The 19,247-nt window shown below is 46.8% G+C and overlaps 2 protein-coding genes across 2 annotated transcripts in view; both read right to left on the bottom strand.

The window, feature by feature from the left end:
• Positions 1-17,603, bottom strand: part of LOC149329662 (TNF receptor-associated factor 6-like) — a 30,566-nt gene extending 12,963 nt beyond the window's left edge. The window contains exon 1 of the mRNA XM_089559281.1: positions 16,849-17,603. Coding sequence (XP_089415407.1) covers positions 16,849-17,133 — 285 coding nt within the window. The 5' untranslated portion in view covers positions 17,134-17,603. The remainder of the gene's footprint in view (positions 1-16,848) is intronic.
• LOC149329663 (uncharacterized) lies at positions 5,603-10,152 on the bottom strand. The gene is made up of 2 exons (XM_089560386.1): positions 8,999-10,152; positions 5,603-6,973 (listed from the first exon to the last, which is right to left on the bottom strand). Exons 1-2 carry the CDS (start codon positions 9,266-9,268, stop codon positions 5,852-5,854), a joined length of 1,392 nt encoding a protein of 463 aa, XP_089416512.1. The 5' UTR covers positions 9,269-10,152; the 3' UTR covers positions 5,603-5,851.
• Positions 17,604-19,247: the final 1,644 nt, after the last annotated feature.

Raw genomic sequence — 19,247 nt, 5'->3', positions numbered from 1 at the left:
CTGGGAGCAAGTAATCCCTCCAGTTGCGCCTGCCGACACCTTCAAGTGTTTTTTTTCGGAATCGTTGCCTCGCAGACTGAAAGCTTCGTTAAGATTTCATGTGAAAGATTCCATGCCATTGACGCCCCCCCCCCCCCCCCTTTTACCTCCCACCATTTGGTCACTGCACAACGCAAATAGCCTCCCATTGTTTCCGAGTGTAGGACCCCTCGGCTCGTTCCGAGAAAAGGTGGCAAGCGCCCATACTCCCCCCGTTCTTGCCGAAGGAAAGAGGTATCGGTGTGTGACGGTTTGATTTCTGTGTGAGGGTGGGCGCGCGGAGGAGACGATTCCTTCGGCAAGGTCGGCGATAGACACTCAATGAACTCGGAGAAGCGAGCCAATCGTTTTCGACCCTCTGCGGCCAGGGTTTCCTTTCTTAGTGTAGTTGTTAATAAATCCTCTTTCGTTGTTTTTAAAAGTATATTTCGATCTCCCGCATGCCATTCAAAAACGATCGCAGATGATGGAGGCAGATGTTGCATGCATGCCTACTTCTCTCTCTAAGTCATGAAATTAACTGAAACTCCAGTATACTGAAGTTTCAGTCAGTTTCATGACCGAGAAAGAGAAGTAGGTATGCATGCAGCGCTCTGGAGTTTATATCGAGGCTTTCCCATAGCTGCTGTAGCAGCTAAGGGAAAGCCTCGATATAAATTCCAGGGCGCTGTATTGGGAAAAGTTACGGACGGTAGAAATCGGTAGCGTTTGAAGCTACATTATTTCTTCGCTGCGTAGCCAGAACTTTGGCTTACACGTTAACTTCACTGCTGTAGTTGGTTGCCTCGACGTTATATCATCAGCTACATCCCGCACACAGCTCGATGCCTCGTACCTTCAACGTGAATTCTGGTACTACCGTGTGTTATCGCTCATCTTCTTTCCGGTCCTCATCAGGCAGCTTTATTTAGCATAACGGGGCGGCAGAAAGTCAGTTCTGCAGATAATACTAAGAAGTTCGCGAACTCAACGACGTTCCTGCCTGTGAAGAGCAGGGCTAATTCAGGGCTAACTGAAAGTCAATAGTAAAGCCTGCAATCTACATAGTTACGATGATGCTGACGATGATGTAGCGCGTCGGCAAGTGTACAAACCTCATTGTGAGTACCCAACTCCTTCATTCAGTTTTTGTGTTGTATGACTACTGCGTTGGCATACCCACGGCGCAGTGTGCGATCTCCTCCCTGTGGAGTCTACTTCCGACGGCTAGAAGATCATCAGGCGGCTTGGTTTTCAAGAGCTGATGTGCGGGCCACTTGGTGCATCGTGTTTATGCACAGCGCAAGGGAGGACGAGAAAAGAAAGACAGCGCTGTGGCGGTCCTCTTCTTCTTTCTCGTCCTCGTCCCTTGCGCTGTCCATGAGCTCGGCTCATTTGGGCCCACCGCCGACAGTTGCAGAAAAAAATAGCGCTGAACGCAGCGCCAGGAATACGGCTGCACTGGTGGCTAAGTAGACACTTTATTCTTGGCAATGCATTAAGTATCTACGAAAATTATTGAAATTATGATATAAACAACATTTTATTGAAGAATTTACCAACACAGAACTTCCACGAAGAGGAAAATTAGCGCAAAATATTTATTTTCTGAGAATCTTTTAAAATTTTGCCAGTGTTGCACCCAACAATTCCGGACACAATCACTTTTGAACGGGAACAAATTTATGAACCCAATTTTTTTCATATATTCGAATATTTCACTACAACAATCAATATATCCGGTGATCTCCCTTCGCCAGGTTTGTATTTTTTTGCTATTAACGTTTTTTGCTCCCGTCAAAAGAGTTCCCCACTGGTTTTCTATGGCAGACTTAACTGCTTGATGCGAGGGATGGAAGCACTATGAAAGAAAGATTTTCATACATATCAGAAGAACAGACCATCATCTTCAATATTTTTATGGCAATACCTTACAATATTTCAATATACTAATATTTTTTTTCCAGGCATGTTGCACATAGAACAATGGGGCTGCATCGACAGCTGCGACTCATGACAGTTTATTTATATTTATTTATATATAGGAAATACCAACAGCGCCCCCATGGGGTAATTACTGTAGGGGAAATATCATAAAAGCAACCGACGTACAATACAATAAATTAGGCCAATGATGCAATATACTCAGAAAACCACCCAAGTTCCCATCACTTCAAAATGCAAACAAGTTTGGCACTCAGGCCCCGATCATTGAAGAAGCTCGAACATCACATGCAGCTGATCGTTTTCCACGTACCAGTCTGCGATCAGACCATCCACGTTGAGGGACTCCTGCGTAAAGTAACCGGCAAAGCTACTGCATACTGATGGTCTTTGAAAGCACGCAATAGAAGGTGACCCTGTGACCTCAAACATGCGGTCAGCACTTTTTGTAGGATGCATCACGCCAAGTTTGACTTTGTGCTGGAATGGCCACTGCGGAGGGTCATCCATGTTGCCCTTATAAAGGCGGATGCATGCGTAAAGTTTTACTCACTCGAAGTCGCTCACGAGCCAGACCCCCGGTGACAAGTTGTAACCGCGTAAGTAGACCAGTACGCTCGCATACCGAGCTCCGCCTCTCTTCATCGCGGACTCGTGAAAGGACTTAAAAATTCCGCACAGAAAACACGCACAATGCCTTGCTTAGTTGAATGAGTCGCAGAACGTTTTTGACGTGGTCCATATTCGGAGTAAAATCGTTCTTTGCTTGCGCAGCAACTCAAACTGCTTCGCTGCTAGTGGCAGTCTTTTTATGCTGCAAGGTTTTCTGTAATCTTTTTATGCTTTCGGGAAGATTAAGTGGATCACACTTTGCGGCCAAAACTTTTTTTAGTTCCTGGTTAGAGGCACCAATTTTGGACACGATTTGTGTGAAGCAGTCCTTAAGCAGTCCAGCCTAGCGCCATAACCACTGAACCACCGCAGCGGCTTAAAAGCAATTAGAAAAAAAAATAGACACTTCCTGCTGCCGCTTTCTAGCATCTTCAGAACGGCCGGGCTGGAGGTGGTGCTATGAGAGGAATAATGATTTCGTATGGAGTGCATGAGATTCGCCGCGCAGTTTATGTAATTTCTGCAATGTACTGCGTCTGTAGCACTCCCTGTGAAATAAAAAAAAAGACGTGCTTTAACTTCGCGATGCTACCTCCTTATTGCTGCTTTTACAAAACAAAGGATTCTTTGTCAGTTCTAGTTAACAGGTCCGTCCGAGAGAGCGCAACAGCATTAGTGCTAGTCAGCTCACCGAAGGCGACAAAGACGAAGACCATTTTGATAAGCCGCGGTGGCTCAGAGGTTAAGGCGCCCGTCTATTGAACCATAGCACCCGGGTTCGAACCCAACTGTGGCGGCCGTGTTTCTATGAAGGCGAAACGCAAAAGGCGCCCGTGTGCTGTACGATGTCAGTGCTCGTTAAAGATCTCCAGGTGGACGAAATTATACCGGAGCCCTCCACTACGGCACCTCTTGCTTCCTTTCTTCTCTCAGTCCCTCCTTGATTTCTTCCCTTACGGCGCGGTTCGAGTGTCCACCGACAAGAGACAGTTACTGCGTCGTTTACTTTCCTGAAAACCCAATTTTATCAAAAAAAATTTCATAATTACCCTCGACATCGTCACCGTACTGTCTATATGTTTGTACACTGTTGCCCTTGTACAAAGTGGAGCAAAACCTGCATATCGATAATATTTACTCTCCGACTCCTTTGCATCAGTCTCATTCTCCCTATTCGCACTTACACACACTTTACTTGGTTTAACATATTACAAGAACGAACTACGGCTGTCAAAAGGTTAGTTATTAACTGCTATTTTTACTAAACGTGTTCAGTGACCTAGCGTTAGCTGCCCTGAAATTACTAGTACAGTCTAGCCCGTTTATAACGAAGCCACTTATAGCGAAATAGCGGTTATAACGAAGGGATTTCAATTTCCCATTCCTATTTTTGCATTTTCAATACATTTTGGGTCCGGTTTTAACGAAGTAAATAAGTGCGTGTCAGCGGATATAACAAAGAGATTTAGTACCAACCGAAAAACAATCTGCCAATCAACACATTTTTGCGTCCTTGAGGCGATTTTTTCCGCGAAAATAAGAGCAAAATCGGCTGACGGCGTCCTTTCGTGGCGTCGTCTGCTCTCCTGCGGAGCGAAAGGTTGCTTCACTGCATCGCATGGCACGCCGGCCTCGTGTTGCGCCGTCCTTGAACGGCGTCACGGCGTAGAGCGGTAGAGCACGCCGCGCAGGGGAAAAATGTAAAAAGAACAGAGACGATTTTTTTTTTCGATGACGTCGCAGAGAGCGGCTGTCTTGGCCAATCGCGGTTATCTATTTCTCCCAGGCAGTCGGCGCCACGGCTGGACTGCAGTCTGCAGGAGGTGTGGCAGCACGCGCTTTGTTTTATGTCGGTGCCGCGGTGCGCAAGGCAGGGAGAAAGCGCGGCAGCATTGTGCATGTTGGAAGCGTGGCTCATTTTTATCGTTATCGCGGATCGTTGTATGCTGTTGTATGGATGTTGTACGCGTTGTAGGGGACGCTGGACGACTTCTTTCAGCGGCAATAAATAGGTATGCCGATGTTAGCATTTTTTTTTCGTAGTCCGTATATAACGAAATAGCGGATATAGCGAAGTGATTTCCGATTCCCGCCGACTTCGTTATAACCGGGCTAGACTGTATCTCCTCTCTGCGAAGTATTATTGTTCATTTGAGTTATTACAAATACAGCAACTGCTGTTGTACGAAGTGCCTTCCACTCTTACCTGTTGGTTGATGCTCAGCTGCCTATTGTGTTTTTCATTGCTTATAATTTGTTGTAGTTTGCTCGACTGCCCGCACTATTTCGTTTATTTTCTTGACTTTATTGTTGTATATTAAGCTTGATTTATACCAAAAAATTTCCTCAATAGAGTCATGACATTCGTTTCTCGTCCCCTGCCACTGCCGTCTGACAGAGTGTGAGAACTTCGTAAAGCGGATTGCCGCTTTTTCTTTTATGTTTCATTTCAGTTATTACTAATACTGCAACTGCCGTTTTACAAAGGGCCTTACACTATCACCTGCTGGTTGATGCATAGCTGCCTATTGCGTTTTTCATTGCTTATAATTTGTTGTAGTTTCCTCGACTGCCCGTACTATTATATTTATTTTCTTGATTGTATTGATTTATATTAAGCGTGATTTATATTAAAAAATCTTCTTAATATAATCATGAAATTCGTTTCTCGTTCCCTGCCACTGCCGTCTGACAGGGGGTGAGTACTTTGTCAAGAGTATTGCCGCTTTTTTTTCGCACGTCCTCCATCAAATTCTCTTCGATGGCAACAAACAAGCTTATTATTATAGCTTGCGCAGGAGAGGGCTAACTGGCATTAAGTGGGAAAGTTATTGTTCCCATAGTGGACGCATTTAGGATGAAGGAAGTTTTTCATAAAATTTCTTGTACGAGTGCTGCTTCTGCATAGCAACCGCGCTGTCTGCGATCCGCTGTGCGCTCTCCTTGTTTGCTTGCGCAGTCTACATTCAGATTGTTAGAAGAGCATCCGGCAGCGGTGATCTTAGGAGAAAAAAAAAGGAAAAAACAATGACTAAGCACAAACTTTTATTTGGGACATTGCGTTCGTTGTCATCCAAATTGCTGAAAATATGAAAATCCAAGCATTGTATTAAACAGTTAGCGATACAAAACTTCCACAAACGGGGAGTTAGAGGTGAATAATTGCCAAAAAGCCTTATAAAAATTTTAGCAGTGTTAACTGCATTGACGGCTACTGCTTATTAGAAATTATTTCGAAGAGCTTCAGTCCCTAAAAATATTTCCTTCCCTGTGCCAATTACGGAAGGAGCTCGAACATTACACGCATCTCATCATTTTCCACGTAGCCGTCTGTGATAAGATCTTCGACGCTGATTGAGCCCTTTGTATAGGCGGCACCACCGTTACTGCATACTGTTGGCCTTTGAAGGTACACACTTGAACTGTCACCGCTGACCTGAAGCACGCGGTCTTTCCCTCCTTTTGGATGCATCACGCCAAGCTTGATCCTGTGCTGGAATGGCCACTGCAGGACGTCGTTCGTGGCACCTTTATACAGACGTAGCCGCACATACAGTTTTAGGCATTCGCCATCTTTTGTGAAGGAAACGCCAGGAGACAAGTGGTAGCCGCGCAGGTAAACTAGCCCACCGTCATACCAAGCCCAGCCGTTCTTGATCGCCGTCTGCTGGAGTGACTTGACACCTTTTACAGAAAACACGCACAGCGCCTTGCCTAGTTCAGTGTTTCGCGGAATGCTTTTCATGTCGCCCTGTACCTTCTGAATAAACTCATTGTTTTCTTGTACTGCTGCTTTTACTGCTTCGATGGCGCTTGCACACACTGACAACTTTTCTACAGTCTTCTTCGCTGCATTGCCCACTTCATCCTTCACAATTTTCTCCATTTTTATGCTTTCAGAAAGACTAAGTGCATCAAGCTTTCCGATCAAGGCCCCTTTTAGCTCTTCGTTAGATGCGCTCACTTTAGACAAGATTCGTGCGCACCTGTCATCGCGTTCCGCAACTTCAGCCGTAGCTTCATTTTGTTGAGTTTCTTTGAAGCTATTTATCACTTGGGAAATCTCGTTCAGCCTGTCCCCGTGTGCGCTAATGTGAGAAACTATTTGCCCGAGACATGCCTTGACTTCTAATACCTCTTTTTCAAATGTGTTCTTCACAGAACAGTCAAAACATGCGGCATCCCTGCGTTCTAACTGCCCTTCGCCGTCGGATGCGGGGCCAGTTACCGGGTTGCAAAAGCCGTATTTCAGGTGCGGGATCACACTGCGACAGGGAACGGTGGCAGAGCACTTGGGACAACGAGCGGGGTGGTGTCCACAATCGCGCTGGAAATGTTGGGCGATTCGCGTAGCAGGACCAACATACTCGCAGCCTGTCCCTTGGTTCCAGCACTTGACCTGAAAAGATAAAGCAGCCCGTTACATTTAGAAGCCATCATATACAGGGTGTTCCACCTTATGTTTTGCAGAAGTTCTAAATATTGGCTTTTTGAATTATAAGAGCGCTTTTTCGCCATAGCACTGTCAGCAGTGTAGTAAATCGGAATGCGGCTTAGATGTACTAACTAGCAGGCTTGTTAACTAATACTTAATAGTTAACTCTTTAACTATTACTGTATAAGACGTGTAGCTTGCCATAATTAGGGCCCAGTATTCAGAATTTTGAAACTGTGGTTACCATCTACGATATGGCCGAACAAACTTTGCCTACATCGCGCCAAAATACATGCGGTTTTGAGAAGCTTGCACGCAAAGCAACCTCTCCAGTGCATGCAACTCGTCGAAATAGCTAAATTATGTTGCGGCACAGCGTTTAGCCTAACAGTATTTTCTAAATTTAGAAACTGATATGGACATTACTTACGGTTGGCCTTCACGGCTATCAATAATTAAGAAGCCTATGTAATAGTTAAAAAGTAATAGGCAATAGTTAAATATTCGGTAACCAGCCTGCTAACCGAACTCCGATGTACTGCACCACTGACAACGCTATGCCGAAAAACGTGCTTCGCGTTGCTTGCAGCATAAACTTGCTAGTTAAATTAGAGTCTACCTCGCGGCAGGGACTCGAACCGGCGACCTATGTTAGGTGTGTTAACACTCGATATTCGGTCGCTGCCTCAACGTCGGCTCATTTTTTTTAAAGTTCACCTTGATCGAAATACGACGATGCCGTGATTGCAGGTAACTAGCAGAACGATGAGGTCGTCTTGTAAACATTACGCTGAGCACATGTGATCCACTCGTCCGGGATGGAGGCCCTACAATATCAGAAGCAAATCTCCATCCAGTACAACAAACTGCGAGAAAATAAATGCTACCATCGACTAGTCTGTGCTCTTCATCTCATATCTTAGTCTTCAACGCAAAATTCAGCTTAACAACCTTTGTACACTGGCTAGTGCGTACCTTTACAGCCATAGGGTCTCGCCTTTATGTCTTAACTGCCAAAAATACTACACCAACCTTTCCCACTGCCTCTTAATGCACTTGAGCCATACCAGCGCTCAACTATTTTTCCAATGGCAGCCGCATCTCTAGCTTCACATTAGAAGCCTTTTTGGGCGCCTCAATTTCGTAAGTTGTCGCGACGCTGCGCTAGTCTTATGGAGCGACTCAACAGCCAGCCTAGGATCAGCGGAACTTAAATCTGAATGCAATTGGTTGTGGTTCTTTAAGTTCGTCGGCGTTTCGTCGTAGGGCGCTACTAAGACGGTAATATCCTCCCGTGCCGAGAAGAAGCAGGTGCGAAGGCTAGTCGACGAGGGAGAGTCGGGATCGACAATTGAGGGCCTAGATCGGTTGACTCAGCCGTATCTGGCTTGCTTAAAAAAAAAAAAAAATTGAGGAAGCGCTAGCTATGTAATCTCTAAAATATCCTTTCCCACCCCTTACTTGGTGGAGTGCTTGGCTATCCTGGGACCACCTGCAAGAACAGCTGGTCGTCGTGCGGGCGACCCGCTACCAATTTAGTGGTATACCAAATCTGTACAATAAGCTGTTTTCTCGCTCCCTCCTTGCTTTAAATAAGCAGAAGTGTTTTTCGCAGCGTCATTGGCAAAGGCAGCAGCAAAAGAAGCGGTGACGAGTGCAGAACGCAGGGATGGGGCATTTTTATTTAAATTTAACATTGAAATATCGTCGCCTTATGTGCCCTTAGCGTACCTTGCGCCCTGCCTTTTTCATTCGCTGCAGTTTCTCAAGTTTCTCATTCACTGCACTCGTTAAGTCACGGCAACTTTAAACTTCCGAGGGGCGTCTCATATAGAGACGCCCCTCGCCCACAGTATCTCATATCTCATATAGATGCCTATTTTATAGTGACACTACATTTTGCTCCGTCGGAACGTCGCCTGTGCACTCATCGCAGCTTTGGTTGTGCTGCAAGGAACTACTTCTAGTATACATTCCGTACTCGCTCACCTCTCTCCTCAAGAGCTCTTCTGCACGGAACTCCCTCCAGTCGACGTCATCGTCCTGGCACTCGTAGCCGTCCAGCGGACAGACGTGCGAATCTCCTTCAGCGCACTGCTCGTAGCAGGGTCCGCACATTGTGTGTCCGCATGCAAGCAAGGCCGTCCTGGGGCGCACCAGTCCGCAAGCACTGCAAACTCTGTTCGGTGGAAGAGGCTTGAGGAAATGCAGGGGCCGCCCGTCCAGCTCGACGCAAAATCCAACAAGCTTGTACTCCATGGTTTGGGGAAGCGTCGTTCAACGCCAACGCCCGCTCGCATTCACTATGAAAGACGACAGCCGCCCGTCAATGCGCGCTCTAATCTCCTCTATCGCCGGCCGTCAAGGCGACATTCGGGGAGATACCCGCTTCCTATCGGCAGTCGCATGGCTGAGCGCATGGCCTAGGAGCCAATAATCAGTTCAGCTGCGTCTTGTCGCTATTTGCTTTTAACGCCAGAGCGTCAGTCCCACCGTGTCGGGGAAAAAAAAAAAAAACTCCGCCGTACGCGTTGGCGACCGTTTGCAGCATTGTTGGCCGGAGTGACCGGCCACTCCGGAACCATAATGCCCACATAAGTCACATGACCTTGTGGTGTCGTCACAACCGGCCCACCAGATTTTGAACAAGCTGACCATTGTGGCACGTGGGTGTTAAATGAATGGTGGTCGTGAGAGGTTGCGCGAGAAGAGTAACCTGTGTCCATAGGCGCCAAGTGCGGGCAAGTGGGGGGGGGGGGGGAGAGGAGGGTTGGGAGGCTCGAGACCCCCCCCCCTGTTGGCTTCTGTAGGCTCTGTATCGGGCGGGACGAAAAAAAAATTGGCGAATTTCTAACCGACCTTTATGACGTCGAACGTTGGAAATCGTCGCAGCAAACTTCTTCCGGGCTCTCTTCATTCGCTGCACGCTCACGAGCTCGCTTAGGGGCATGCCCTGTTTTAAGGCGAAAGCCTTTAATGGCTCATACTGTCGTCTGTCGGTTAACAAAGCGCGTCACACGCGTTTAACTCTGAAACTAAAAAGATAGAAGGAAACCAATGGTTGGTTCAGATAGAATAGGAAAAATTGAACCTAGAAGCTAAGATTGATGACTGTAGATTAATGAGTTAATTAATTATAGGCAAAAATGTCGAAATTGCGTCGAAATAACGCAGATGTCGATATAGCCACGGTAACGGTGTGACGTCACATCCACCGGAAGTCGTCATGGCATAGTGTCCTCGGCTTTCGCGTCTCAACACTATAGTTGCCAAAGTGTCCTCGCAATTTTTGAAAGATCTGTTATGAGCATAGAACCTTTGCCCTACCTGACGTCATTCCTGTGCGGCGAATATAGTTTCTTATTATTACCTAGAGGGAAAGCTGGCGCCTCGTCTCTGGCAGTTTGCATGGAGCTTCCTTAAGACCACTTCAGCCACCATGGGCGCTCAAAGCATCATGGGGCGGTGAGCTATCGGCTGCAGAACCAAAACTTTTGGCCAAAAATAATGCAAAAGTAGACGCTGTTTGATAATAAAGAATGACCTAACGTTCAACACCCAGTCTATAAATTGCAACAAATGAGCATAAAAGAGCGTAGATCCAAAAGTTTGCCTAAAATAAGAGGTGGCTTGCTTTTCAATTGGCCAAGTATTGCACACCGCAGAAACTAATATTTCGTGCTTAACAGGCGCACTTTTGAAAATAAATATGTAAAAAAATGTTGCTTAAACACTTTAGGAGGTATTTTAATGGCATTTCGGAAAAGAGAAACCTTATATTGGCGTCATGTGCTGTTGCGTTGTCGCAACTCTGGGTTTTGCGCACTACGTTCGCGCCGAATTCGTCTGCGCGCGGGGGGCGCTCCTTTTGACGGCTCTTCTCTGAAGCAGCACGTATGAACACACACACGGAGAACAGCGTTTTCGGATTGGAACATCTCAGTAACGCCACTCTGTTCCCGAAAAAATACGACTGTCCGGCACCAAGTAGCTCACCGGCCCATGATGCTTTGAGCGTCCATGGGGGTTGAAGTGCCGTGCCGCCATCTTTCCCTCTAGGTATTAGTAAGAAACGGCATGGCGTGACAAGCTTCGGTTGCAGGTCCGATGAAATTGAGAAAAACTCGCTCGGGAAGCTCTTCTTTTCTCTCCAACAAAGTTTCTATGAGAGGTGCGTCTATTCGGAAACAATTTCCTCTGTTAGTTCAGCAGAGTGGCATTCGTCTGCGCAACAAGCTTGGTGCATTTCGTGCCGATAAATGGCGATGGCACACTCCGTTTGTTTGAACACGTTCTATTTTCCAGCGAACCCGATCAAAATAAATAATCTTGGAATACAATAATTTGCTTTGTGAGCCGCGAGCTATGTAACTCATTGTTCCCAGCAGCCTACAAAGCAGAACAAAAGTAGAGAAATGTCTCGCTTTTAATGAAAATGAGTTATTTGTACATTGTTACGTCGATATTAAATGACGTGAAGGCCCTGCTTTTCGCTGTTGCTTAGTCCTTTGTTGTCTAATTTGTGGCAATTATCTGTACACAGTGTGAAAAGTATAATAAAAAGATTAGATATAAATATACGGGTGCGAGAGCCACACTCAGGGTTGTTTCAGTCTTCGGGATGAATTACTAGATGTTTCGTTTGCGAAACATATGCGCAGACAACGAGGCGCCTTAAAGTAATCGAAGTAAATGAAGCATTGAATTAAGTAATTGAAGCATTTGTTTTGAAAGTTGCAGTAAAGTTCAAAAGCAATTGCAAGAAAAGAAGGAGACTACACAAATTCACAGTTGTCCCTTGACAGTAGTCCTTGGCATGGGCCTGACCATCGATCAGTCTTTGTCTCCATCAAGCCAATCAGTGAAGACGAATAAGCGGCTGTGAAGTGGGGGGGGGGGAGTTAAGAAACAATAAAAGATGTACCAAAGATAAACCGTCTTTAATCACGCTTGTGTAGCTTTCGCTGCATAAGCACTCGGGTAAGCAGATAATAACTGCTGCAATTTTTTAATAAACCACAGTGAGTTACATATGCCTAGGTATAGTCCACAGGTCTGAGTTATTCCATTCCACCGCCCAAGCAATTAACAAAAGTCTGTCGTCGAGTGTGAGTGGTCAGAGGTGTGAAGTCCCAAGTGGCTTCCACACTCCCTGCTGAAGTACGATTCAAGGCAGCAGCTCCCACCTAATCTGAAGCTGGTCATTTTCTACGAATCCGTCTTTGATGAGATTTTTGAGGTTCAAAGACGGGTTGTAACAATAACCAGCTCGGTTACTGGACATTGTTGGCTTTTGATTAACTTCGCTGCACCGACTTGGTTTAACTTCCAGCGCACGCTCGGCGACTCCTTTCGGGTCAATGACGCTCAGCCTCATCTTATGCACGAACGGCCAAGGAACAAAGTCGTCCAAGTCGCCTTTGTGCAGGGTGTATCTCCCCCGTAGTATCACAGAATCACCGTCTTTTAGAAGGTACACTCCCGGAGATATGCAGTAGCCTCTAATGTACACCTGCTCGCTGTCATAGACAGCCCAGGTTTTCTGCGTCGCAGACTGCTGAAGCGATTTCAATCCATTCACAACAAACTTGCATTGCGAGACTTGTAGCTCCCTCTGTCGGAGGACAATGGTCAACGTCTTTTGCACGCTTTCGTTCATTTGTAGTTTGACCTCTTCTATGGCACCTGCAATCTGTGAAAAGTCGTCTCTAGTTCCACTGAATTTATCATTCAGAGTTTTTTCTAAACGTTCAATAGTCGTCGGGAAAGGGTTAATTGTGTCTCTGCTTGTGGCAAAACATTCTCTGAGCCCATCGTTGGACGCTTCAATTTCGAGTACGCTTTTCGTCAAGCTGTCGTGAATTTCTCTCGTTGAATCCCCTAGTTCCTGTCTCAGTGTCTGGTTGAGTGCGTTCATGCTGTGGGATATTTCGTTTAGTCTGTCCCCTTGAGCGCTGATATCGAGAGCCATCGGCCTCAGACACGCTGTGATTGCATCCGCCTGCTTTGCAAAGGCGGTTTTGAAAGAAGCCAAAAACGCTGTTTTTTCGACTTGACTCGGAGGAGCTTCGCATTCGGATGAGAGAGGCTTCGAAGTGTCGCAACAGGCTGACCTGAGATGCTCGCACACGTCTCTGCAGAGCACAGTGGCCGAACACTTGGCACATAACACTGAGTGGTGTTTACATTCCCGCAGATAATGCTGGACGATTCCTGAAGCTGCCGTAGAATACTGGCAGCCACTTGCTTGGTTCCAGCACTTGACCTGAAAAGCGAGAAGAGGTACCACTGGGAGAGGAGTCTTTGTACGCAGAGGTAATTACTTAAGACCTCCTCTCGGCACATTGATTCACTCTGCAATTCGACAAAACCACTCGACCAGTAGCGGATGTGGACTGTCAGATCCTTAGGTTTTGCCTTTAAGTTAATTTAGAAATAAAACGGTAAAAGCTGAGAAATCTTTTGTGACATATGCGCTTTTCATTTGTGTTCGATATTCAATGTGTTTTGCGAAGCTTCCCCGGTATGTAAAGTAACACAAAAAAATCAGTTTTTTGAACAATGGGCGAGGTCAGAAATAATTGATTTAAACCTTCGTCTAACATTAGTAATAAGGATGGAACAAAAATTGCAGTTTGACGGACCAGATCGATCAAGGCAGCTTCTCTCTTCGCTTATGGTCTACGCGCGTGCCAACAAGTTGGATAAAATGCGCTATTGTCCATGGAAAAAGATAACGCCCTGCCGCTGATAGCAGTGGCGACGCTGGCACATTCTGGAGTACATACTTATGAAAGCGCTGCAGATAAAATTCATAGCGTGAGATTTAGATCAGCATGATAGAGAAGCATTACAAGTGCGACAGCACGTGCCGCTCGGTTGTGCACTTGTACGGGGTGAACAAAACGCTCGGCTCTGTGAAGTTTTACGAAGCCTGAAGTGGCAACGCGCCGGCATACCGCCGTGTATTTCGTCTCATCGGAACTTGCGAAACAGTGGACGCTAAGCGTTTTATGAAATTAAATTATTTAATTTACCCTCAGAGCTTACAAAAAGATATAGACGGGAGTAGCAGTAATGCAAAAGATAGAACGACATTTTTCAGAAGCAAAAACAATTTTAAGGACAATTACGATATTCCCTAACGCGAAATTTGAGCTCAGCTTTGTGTTTTGATTTCTAGATGTATTGAAGCAAAGAATTTCATTGGTTTTGGTTTATTGACGTTTAAAGTCCCGAAGCGACTCAGGCTATGAGAGACGCCGAATTGAAGGGCTCCGGAAATTTTGACCACCTGGGGTTCTTTAACGTGCACTGACATCGCACAGCACACGGGCCTCTAGAATTTCGCCTCCATCGAAATTCAGCTGCCACGACCGGGACCGAACCCGCGTCTTTCGGGTCAGCAGTCGAGCGCCGTAACCACTGAGGAACCGCGGCGGGGTCGAATAATTTGAGATATACGTCTATGCTTGTGCGGTTACAAGGCACTCTTTATTATCCACGGATACTGTTTCTTCAAGTAACACTCTTCTCCACGTCTTTGATTGTCAAGAAGGTGGCTTTATGCTCGGAGAAATGAACGGACATATGCTCGCCCTGCTTCACCAATGTATGGTTCATAACCAGGCCGTTTATAGTAGGAAGACAACGTTGTGAGTGGTGTGGCCGACAAGGACAATGTGTCGCGCGCATCAGATTTCCCAGCACCGCCCGCCAACGGAGCAGAGCGTGGGGCGATGCGAGAAGGCAATGCGTGGACGGCGCGCGGCGTGCACCACTCCGGCGCCATCTATGAGCGATCGGCGGTACTTCCGTCCACTAGGCACAACCGGACTCGAGAGGAGCGCGCTTGATCTTTTCCCCTCACCCTGCTCCTCTCGCGCTTGGTTACACCGACGGCGACGGCATCGCGGCTTGATCCTCGAAAGGGCGTATAAGAGCTACGCCCTAAAAAGGTCTCTTATTTAAAAACAGGAAGTACATTCCAATATAGGCGGTAGATGGGACGGAACAAGATCAGTGCATATAAAGTAAATTGCGTTTGCACCGCCGTATCTGGAAGTAAAAGACGGTCAAATTTAATAGCCTGAACACCAGGTGAAAGCAAGGAAAAGGAGAGACTCGAAAATTTTTAGCATGTTAGAAAGTGCAATACGAAAGCGATAGTGTCGGAGATTTTTAATCGTGGAAAATAGTTTCAACGGAAACTACATCACAGGACCGGCAAGAAATTGACCCGCACAGCGGATAAAATATATACGCATGTATGGAATCATACCTCGAACTTCCAGGCCACATTGCTTCACAGCTTATTATACTTCTTTAAACCCAGTGACAGCGTCTCATAGTCCAAAGAATTCCGCATTTACTAAGGTCCAACCATTAAGTATGGTGTCTCTGGGACAGTGAAAATGAGTGAAACCTTTGCCATAATTTCTAAGGCCAGGAGCTCAGCCTCAGGGCCTTGCAGTGCGGCTCAGATAGCATCTGCAGTCGCTCGATATCCTGATCGAGTGCTGAAGACAGAATAGCAGATTGGAGAGAGTGGCACTAGGACAGGTCATCCGGGAGATCAGTATGTCTAGATCCATAACCTACCATCTTTTCATTATCCAAAGAGCTGTTCTATTCACACCATCGACGCTTTGAACTAGCGGCGAAGAAAGCGACGCGTTAATTTCTGCACCTATACGGAGCCTGTGATTTTAGAAGAGCACGTAAAGAAGCCAAGGTACTTAGGAGTTAAGAGTTTAAGCTGGTATGCCAACCTTGTTGCTTGAGGGACGCTTTCAGGTCGTTCTGTATTTCCTTGGTCGCAAAAATAAATGTGAAAAAGCTTGATTGTTTCCTGTGGCCTAGGCGGAAGTAACGATAATAAACAAAAAAAGCTATAACGGTCGATTTGCGTAGCTAAGCTAAATGAGAATTGGGTGCGTTGGCAGTTCGGTTTTCATTTCGCTTCCGGTGACCAGATCCAGTGTGCACGGATGGGAGTTGTTCGGATAGCGATAAAGGGTTAATGTCCACATATGCAGAACTGGTCGTTGTCCCTACTCATAGATCCCTGGGATTCCTCATATAATTCCTGGCGCAGTGGTGCGGCGCTTAAGTGATGCGCCACTGGGCAATCGACGGGAATTGGGTTGCTTGGATTCGGTTGCGATAATCCATGCTGCTCTTCCCGAACAGCCTTTCAAGTTTAATTGAACAGCCACCTGACACGGTGTACACGTAACCAGCCTGCCACAAATCCGGCTTCGTCCGAACCCGACCGCGGCGGCCGCATTTCGGTGGAGGCGAAACGCAAGAGGCGCCCGTGTGCTGTGCGATGTCAGTGCACGTTAAAGAACCCCAGGTGGTCGAAAGTATACCGGGGACCTCCACTACGGCACCTCTTTATTCTTTCACGCCCTCCTTTATTCCTTCCTTTACGACGTGGTGCCGGTGTTCACCGAGATATGTGAGACCCTTACTGCGTCACTTCCTTTTCTCAAAACCAATTTTTAATTTTCTATTTCAAACAGGAAAACACGCAACGGCTAAATGCGGAGAATGTACACTATCAGTGCGGTACAGTGCACCTCTTTTTCCAACTGTCCCCTCACCTCTGTCATTTCATTTCTACACCCTGCCTGCTATCCCTTTATTTCCGCTGCCCCAGCTCAGGTGCTTCCCGTAGCGATGGCAGATGCCGGGGCTAGCAAGAACCTTTTCCTTCTTTTAATATATGCTTAATAAAACCACTGCTATTACTACTACTACACTATAATAGAAAGCGCACTAAAAGAGAGAAATCCTAGCGCATCCTTTTGCATTACTTTTTCGCTCTCACCCACCTCCCTTCTCAGTAGCTCCTCATCAGGGAAGTCTTTGAGGTCGGCGTCTCCCTTCTCGTATCCGTTGCCGTCGAGCGGACACACGTGCGAGCTATCCGGGTCTTGCTGCTCGTAGCAAGACTCGCACAGCACGTGCATGCAGGGCAGCAGAGCGGTCTTCTTGCGAACCAGTCCGCAGGCACTGCATATCCTATTCGCTGGGATAGGCTTCAGGAAGGTCAGGGGCCTCCAGTCCAACTCTGGGGAGAACCCGACCAGCGTGTACTGCCCACTTGAGGGAGGCATCGTTACTCCCTTGTGATCGCTGTGCAGAGTGATTGATGAGCTGCTTTTTCCTCCCCCGTAAAGCGCTATCTATCTATCTCGCGGCGGTCGCCAAGGCGATAACCCCGAGTGGATCTTCTGCCTCTCGTCCAGACTGGAGGAGACTGTACGGGGAAAAAATATCACGTGCCCAAATGAACTGTCGCGTACATTTGAAGATAGCTCCGCAGGTTATACGGGGTGTTTCAGCTGACTAGCAGCAACGTTTAACAAACATATCCAACATTCTCGAACAAAAACGTTAAAAATCGGAAAACTGTAGGACACTTTTATGTAAATATTGATGGCAACAGTCCATTCTTCTGCTATTTAGGAAAATCTTTTGCAGTGTTTCCATCCATCGCATCGAACTGTGCAGCCTGCCAAAGAAAACCAATGGGGAACGGTTTTGACGAGAACTTGTGCAAAAACTCCTTTCGACGCCGCGGTGGCTCAGCGGTTATGGTGCTCGGCTGCTGACCCGAAAGACGCGGGTTCGACCCCGGCCGCGGCGGCTAGAATTTCTTCGGAGGAGAAATTCTAGAGGCCCGTGTACTGTGCGATGTCAGTGCACGTTAAAGAACCCCAGGTGGTCGAAATTTCCGGAGCCCTCCACTACGGCGTCTCTCATAGCCTTAGTCGCTTTGGGACGTTAAACCCCATAAACTAAACTAACTACTTTCGAAATGCTGTATGGATACCAGCCAGAAATCCACACCATCGCCCTTAAAAAAAAAGTCAGCAGGGGCAACGCCCACTGGGAAGACCCCGAAGAGTTGCGAACCCGTGTTCGAGAGCGCATTATTGCCGAGCAGAACAAAAAATCCAGTGGAGCACTTTGATAACTGAAGTGCGCAGAGGCGACAGCCTTTAACCGCCTGTGCGCATTCGTAGTGTGCGTGTTTAGTGCGTTTGCAAGTTTACTGTGTACCATTAACTAATTAACTAAATGTCACTAACTAATTAGCTAATTATCCTGACTGATTAAATAATGATCATTAACTATTTATTACTAACTACTGCTTATACATCTACTACTACATCATTAACTATCATTACTGACTTTTCAAGCAACAGTTAACCATTCTTACTATCATACTGATGCTTGACAGGCGCCGCGGACGCACGGACGGACACGCTGGCGAGTCGTGAGCTATAAAAGTTTGGCTTGCTTTATGGGGTTTAATGTCACAAAGTGGCTCAGGCTATGAGGGACACCGTAATGAAAGGCTCCAAACAATTTCGACTACCCGAGGTTATTTGACGTGTACTGACATCGCACAGTACACAGGACTCTATAATTTCGCCGCCATCGAAATTCGACCGCTGGCGGCCGGGATCGAATCCGCGTCTTTCGGGTCACCAGCCGAGCGCCATAACCACTTAGCCAGCGCGGCGGCTTGAGACTATAAAAGGCTTTTGCCTTAAAATTAAGGCAGTGTAAGACCGCCAACGCTACCCTGCGAGCTTCTACAACGTCGGTGACATTGTTTTCACGATTAGGGCACCTGAAACGACCTGAAAATCCGCGAAAGCGCAGCCAAAGTACAGGGGACCTTTGGTGGTTCTTAGGGTTCTGCCCAGCGGCACTTGCCGAGTGACAGGGCTCGACCAGTCAGAGAGCACTTGATTTGCAACTATTGTCCACGTGTCGCAGTTAAAGGGGTGGATGTCGACAAACACCAAGGCAGGCTAGACAACGACGATATCACTAGCGAGGAGGAAGAGATTGGGAGTGAAGCAAACAGTGTCTAGAAGAGCATTTGGAGCCGCGCTCCAAACGCTCTTCATAGGTGCAAGGTGGTCGGCCGCGACATCTAATAGGTCATTGCTATTGGTTGAATGCGGGTCCTTTGAACGATAAATGACGCTTCATTCTTGAGTTGTACCGGACTGTATAGTAAGTCTGAAGAACGACCGATTTTGGCCACGTGCATATAGTTAGTTTGCTCGCCGTGTGTAGAACGCGTTGCCACAGAACCTGCGTTGAGTGGGATGTACTCTCATCCACCAACTTGCTTTGCTTGAACTGAGCTCCAGCGGTTAAAGAAAAAAACCAGCAGCGATCTCACAGAGAGAGAAAAAAAAACACCTGC

Source organism: Amblyomma mixtum, chromosome 9 (genome assembly GCF_055824585.1).
Source record: "Amblyomma mixtum isolate Tamu chromosome 9, ASM5582458v1, whole genome shotgun sequence".
Lineage (NCBI taxonomy): Eukaryota > Metazoa > Arthropoda > Arachnida > Ixodida > Ixodidae > Amblyomma > Amblyomma mixtum.
This window is presented reverse-complemented; position numbering and strand designations above follow the sequence as displayed.

Excerpts from the sequence above, each read along its gene's own strand:
- LOC149329663 (XM_089560386.1), bottom strand. The coding sequence starts at position 9,268 with ATGGAGTACAAGCTTGTTGGATTTTGCGTCGAGCTGGACGGGCGGCCC. Across the intron at positions 6,974-8,998 it reads AAGAGCTCTTGAGGAGAGAG|GTCAAGTGCTGGAACCAAGG; the intron begins GTGAGCGAGTAC and ends TTATCTTTTCAG.